Source organism: Coregonus lavaretus (assembly GCF_964263955.1).
Source record: "Coregonus lavaretus genome assembly, chromosome: 16".
Lineage (NCBI taxonomy): Eukaryota > Metazoa > Chordata > Actinopteri > Salmoniformes > Salmonidae > Coregonus > Coregonus lavaretus.
This window is the reverse complement of record NC_140003.1, coordinates 50,845,774-50,851,773: the sequence shown is the minus strand read 5'-3', so window position 1 is coordinate 50,851,773 and position 6,000 is coordinate 50,845,774. Positions and strand designations below refer to the sequence as shown.

The following is a 6,000-nucleotide window of genomic DNA, read 5'->3' as shown; positions in this document are numbered from 1 at the left end:
ACACACACCCCCGCCCCTCGTCTTACTTCTCTGTCCAGCCGATGCATGGAAAATCCTGCCAGCTCTGTATTATCTGTGTCGTCGTTCAGCCACGACTCGGTGAAACGTTAGATGTTACAGTTTTTAATGTCCAGTTGGTAGGATATTCTTGATCTTAGATCATTCATTTTGTTTTCCAGTGATTGCACGTTGGCCAATAGAACGGACGGTGGTGGACGTTTACTCACTCGCCTACGAATTCTCAGAAGGCAGCCCGACCTCCGACCCCTTTTTCTCCGTCTTTTCTTCAATCTAATGACGGGATTTGGGCCCGTTCCCAAGAAAGCAGTATATTCTTCAAATCGGAAAAATGTTCGTCCAGGTCGAGGTGAGTAATCGCTGTTCTGATGTCCAAAAGTTATTTTCAGTCATAAGAGACGGTAGCAGCAACATTATGTACACAATAAGTTAAAAAATAAGTTACAAACAAAATAGCACAGTTGGTTAGGAGCCCACTTTTGATACTTAAGTATATTTAAAACAAAACACTTTTAGACTTTTACTCAAGTAGTAGTTTACTGGGTGACTTTTACTTTTACTTTACTCCCGAGTGGCCTAAGGCTAGCTGTGCCACTAGAGATCCTGGTTCGAGTCCCGGTTCTGTTGCAGCCGGCCGCGACCGGGAGACCCATGGGCGGCGCACAATTGGTCCAGCGTCGTCCAAGGTAGGGGAGGGTTTGGCCGGCAGGGATGTGGGTTCGTTTCCCACGGGGGCCAGTATAAAAAAAAAATATATATATATATATATATACATGTATGCATTCACTAACTGTAAGTCGCTCTGGATAAGAGCGTCTGCTAAATGACTAAAATGTACTTTAGTCATTTTCTATTAAGGTATCTTTACCTTTACTCAAGTATGCCAATTGAGTACTTTTTCAACGGCTGAGTCATGCCGTGTTCAAAACAACTGGGAACTCTGAAATCTCCGACTTCCGACTTCAATGCGTTCAAAACAAATGGGAACTCGGAAAAAAAAACGAGCTCCAACTAGGAAAGATCGATTTGAACGGTCTGTCATCCAACTCGTAATTCCAACTCGGGAACTCGGGCCTCTTTCTAGGGCTCCGACTTTCCGACCTGAAGATCACTGACGTAATGATTTGACCTCGTATTTTTCCGAGTTCCCAGTTGTTTTGAAAGCGGCATGAGCGCTGTGCAGGATAGAAAATACCACATAAATCATCTGCTGATGAGACCAGGAAGTAAAAATGTTCCAGCAACCGCGTTGTCTGCAGGGAGAAGCTAGCCGCTAACTACAACTAGCCTAGCATGGTAGACTTGGAAAAACATATAGCTATACATCTTACGTAGCTAGAATGTTTCAAACGCAGTTTTACATTGTTTAGCAAAATAACTGATGGTGAAATGAACGGCTGAGATATGATTCGTTGCATTTAGTGGAAGCATGGAAATGAAAGGTTCGTAGTCAAAACATCATATTTTCCAATAGCTAGCTAACGTTAGCTAGTCTTTTCCATCAGAATAAGCATTTCGTTGGACGCCGATGTATTTCTAAAACAATATTATCGAACAAGCCTTGTAATGATTGGTAACTGAACTACATGTGTGTTTGTATTTTAGCATCTGTATCCAACTAGTGTCCGATGTTAGTTGGTAACAGCAGTGTTTTTCAAGAAGATTATGCTGAAGAGCCTTTGTTTCGAAGCTTGATATTGACCAATTAACTAGCAACAGTGATTTTAAGCTACCGTTAGCTAGCCAGGCCTGCTCAAACAGAACAACCATGTAAACCAACGTTAACTAGATAGCTAACTATACTTTCCAGTTAGTCATTAGTTCTGCCACCATGTTATTGTTAACGTTAGTCAACCAGTTATTTAGTTGGAGTTTTGATAGCTATCTCGCCGAGGAATCAACTATTTAGAGGTTAGCTAGCGTGAAGCTATGGTACAATACCTAGTCATGATATAGCTTCGCCAGTTTACCAAACATTTAGCAAGCTAGATAGCTAACAGCCCGTATCAACACTTAATAGTGCCTGGTTCTAACTAGTAATGGAGGGCAGTCTAGCTAGCTAACAGCCCGTATCAACCTGGTTCAAACTAGTAATGGAGGGCAGTCTAGCTAGCTATTTTGAATCTTGCTGGTTTAACGTTAGCTTCAAAACAGCTAACGTTAGCTAGCCAACACAAACAACCTCAGCACCGAGTCTGGGCCAAATAAAGGTAACATCTTCTGGCCGCATATTATCAAATTAATCGTAGGCGGACAGCAAATACTTTTGTCCTAAAACACAAGGATAAACTAGCCGGCTATATTGCTAGCTGACATATCATAATGATAAGAGACCGGTCCTTAGCTGGCTAGCTATGCTCAACTAGCTTACCCGGGATGATTGGCTAGCTAGTTTTGTTTGGAAGATGTGGCAATTATAAAGCAAAATGGTTCTCACTTTTCACCAACTGACATTCATAAAGCTCTTAGCTATAATTATGATGTATGTGGGTTTCCAGGTAAACATTAATTGAGAGCTAACATCCAGTAGCTAGCTTGCTCCAAAACATCAGACTACAGCTGTCATTTGACAATAAGTCATACATGCTTCTAAGATATATGATAACATACATGGAATATAATTATCTTATTCTGACATGATTTCTGTTGGCTATTATCAGGGTGTTGGTTGGTCTGCAGGCATGTCAGGCAACTGCTACTTTTTGAAAGTCACTTCTGTTCAGGCCCAGATGACAAAGGGGTTTACATCCATCTGAATTTTGATTGGTTCCAACAATTGTCTGAATGTTGGTTGTTCTTTCCTCAGAGTGGGATCTCCAGACAGCACCATGAAGCAGTCAGTGATAACCTAGGTCCTAGGGAACTCTGATCTCTAACCATTAATTTGATCACCCGTCCTGAGAGGTGGGTACATGGGATTCCCATCAATAGCATGAAATATAAGCATTCCTTTCAACGTCTGCTGGTGAGTACAGTACAAGTTCCACAGGTCTGATTTCTTACCAATTTAATGTCATGATAGTAATGTAGTGGATATGTTACAATGCATATCAAGTTATTCATAGTCGGGTGGATTTGGATTATGTCCTCGCCAGTCTAAATTAGAAGGGTTAGGGATGATGGGTGTGTTTGGATTCTGTCCTGACCAGTCTAAATTAGAAGGGTTAGGGATGATGGGTGTCTTTGGATTCTGTCCTGACCAGTCTAAATTAGAAGGGTTAGGGATGATGGGTGTGTTTGGATTCTGTCCTGACCAGTCTAAATTAGAAGGGTAATTCATTAGAATAGTATGTCCGGGCAAATAAGTGGCAAGCAGAAGTTGAACAGGGTTAGGGTTGGGGTTGAACAGGGTTGGGGTTGGACAGGGTTGGGGTTGGACAGGGTTGAACAGGGTCAGTGTTGAACAGGGTTGGACAGGGCAGCTCAGTGAATGCATCAGTGTTGTCTTCCAGACCTGTCTAGGCTGGTAGCCTGTTGAGACAATGAACTGGTAGCAGGCCTGTCGAGACAATGAACTGGCGGCAGGCCTGTCGAGACAATGAACTGGCGGCAGGCCTGTCGAGACAATGAACTGGCGGCAGGCCTGTCGAGACATGAAACAACTAGATAATGATGAGACAGGTCATGAAACACAACTAGATGATGAGACTGTTGAGACAGGTCATGAAACACAACTAGATGATGATGAGACTGTTGAGACAGGTCATGAAACACAACTAGACGATGATGAGACTGTTGAGACAGGTCATGAAACACAACTAGATGAGGAGACTGTTGAGACAGGTCATGAAACACAACTAGATGATGAGGAGACTGTTGAGACAGGTCATGAAACACAACTAAATGATGAGGAGACTGTTGAGACAGGTCATGAAACACAACTAGATGATGAGGAGACTGTTGAGACAGGTCATGAAACACAACTAGACGATGATGAGACTGTTGAGACAGGTCATGAAACACAACTAGATGATGAGACTGTTGAGACAGGTCATGAAACACAACTAGATGATGATGAGACTGTTGAGACAGGTCATGAAACACAACTAGATGATGAGGAGACTGTTGAGACAGGTCATGAAACACAACTAAATGATGAGGAGACTGTTGAGACAGGTCATGAAACACAACTAAATGATGAGGAGACTGTTGAGACAGGTCATGAAACACAACTAGATGAGGAGACTGTTGAGACAGGTCATGAAACACAACTAGATGAGGAGACTGTTGAGACAGGTCATGAAACACAACTAGATGAGGAGACTGTTGAGACAGGTCATGAAACACAACTAGATGATGAGGAGACTGTTGAGACAGGTCATGAAACACAACTAGATGATGATGAGACTGTTGAGACAGGTCATGAAACACAACTAGATGATGTTGAGACAGGTCATGAAACACAACTAGATGATGAGACTGTTGAGACAGGTCATGAAACACAACTAGATGAGACTGTTGAGACAGGTCATGAAACACAACTAGATGATGAGACTGTTGAGACAGGTCATGAAACACAACTAGACGAGACTGTTGAGACAGGTCATGAAACACAACTAGATGATGATGAGACTGTTGAGACAGGTCATGAAACACAACTAGATGATGATGAGACTGTTGAGACAGGTCATGAAACACAACTAGATGAGACTGTTGAGACAGGTCATGAAACACAACTAGATGAGACTGTTGAGACAGGTCATGAAACACAACTAGATGAGACTGTTGAGACAGGTCATGAAACACAACTAGATAATGAGACTGTTGATACAGGTCATGAAACACAACTAAATGATGAGACTGTTGAGACAGGTCATGAAACACAACTAGATAATGAGGAGACTGTTGAGACAGGTCATGAAACACAACTAAATGATGAGACTGTTGAGACAGGTCATGAAACACAACTAGATAATGAGGAGACTGTTGAGACAGGTCATGAAACACAACTAAATGATGAGACTGTTGAGACAGGTCATGAAACACAACTAGATGATGAGGAGACTGTTGAGACTAGAGACACGTCTCAGACTAGAGTCTCAGTAATAATAATTGTATTTCTATTGAAGTGTTCGCTCGTTCACTACATGACACATCTAAAAGCATTTGATTGGTGGAGGCATTGGCTAGAGTGAGTTTCCACCATATTTCTGATCCATTTGATTGGTGGAGGCATTGGCTAGAGTGAGTTTCCACCATATTTCTGATCCATTTGATTGGTGGAGGCATTGGCTAGAGTGAGTTTCCACCATATTTCTGATCCATTTGATTGGTGGAGGCATTGGCTAGAGTGAGTTTCCACCATATTTCTGATCCATTTGATTGGTGGAGGCATTGGCTAGAGTGAGTTTCCACCATATTTCTGATCCCATTCATTTCAGATCAGTGAAGGGAAGTGAACAAGTGCACACTTTGTGGGGAAGGAGATATAATTGGGATATAGCTTAGTGCAATAAGTCAGTAATAGTGATCCAGTAACATGTTATCTGGACTAGGGCTGTTACGGTGACCGTATTACCTCCACTTGACCGTTAACTTCTCCAGAACTGCCCGCTGATGGTCATTATTAGCCTACCAAACGGACTCAGCACTCTATTGGAACTGCCCGCTGATGGTCATTATTAGCCTACCAAACGGACTCAGCACTCTATTGGAACTGCCCGCTGATGGTCATTATTAGCCTACCAAACGGACTCAGCACTCTATTGGAACTGCCTGCTGATGGTCATTATTAGCCTACCAAACGGACTCAGCACTCTATTGGAACTGCCCGCTGATGGTCATTATTAGCCTACCAAACGGACTCAGCACTCTATTGGAACTGCCTGCTGATGGTCATTATTAGCCTACCAAACGGACTCAGCGCTCTATTGGAACTGCCCGCTGATGGTCATTATTAGCCTACCAAACGGACTCAGCACTCTATTGGAACTGCCCGCTGATGGTCATTATTAGCCTACCAAACGGACTCAGCACTCTATT

General features: G+C 42.7%; 1 protein-coding gene across 2 annotated transcripts in view; it reads left to right on the top strand.

Annotated features, from left to right (window-relative positions):
• The first annotated feature begins 1,233 nt into the window (after positions 1-1,233).
• The window catches only part of LOC311143764 (speckle-type POZ protein-like A), a 73,028-nt gene continuing 68,261 nt past the window's right edge, over positions 1,234-6,000 (top strand). Inside the window, exons 1-2 of one of the 2 annotated variants that reach the window (XM_084179643.1) lie at positions 1,234-1,460; positions 2,825-2,922. Coding sequence is in view for 1 of the 2 variants with exons in the window: in XM_084179642.1 (XP_084035768.1) it covers positions 2,951-2,983 (33 nt within the window). In the remaining variant the exon portion in view is untranslated. Of the gene's footprint in view, positions 1,461-2,824; positions 2,984-6,000 lie in introns of both variants that reach the window. The other variant, XM_084179642.1, reaches the window with a different exon arrangement.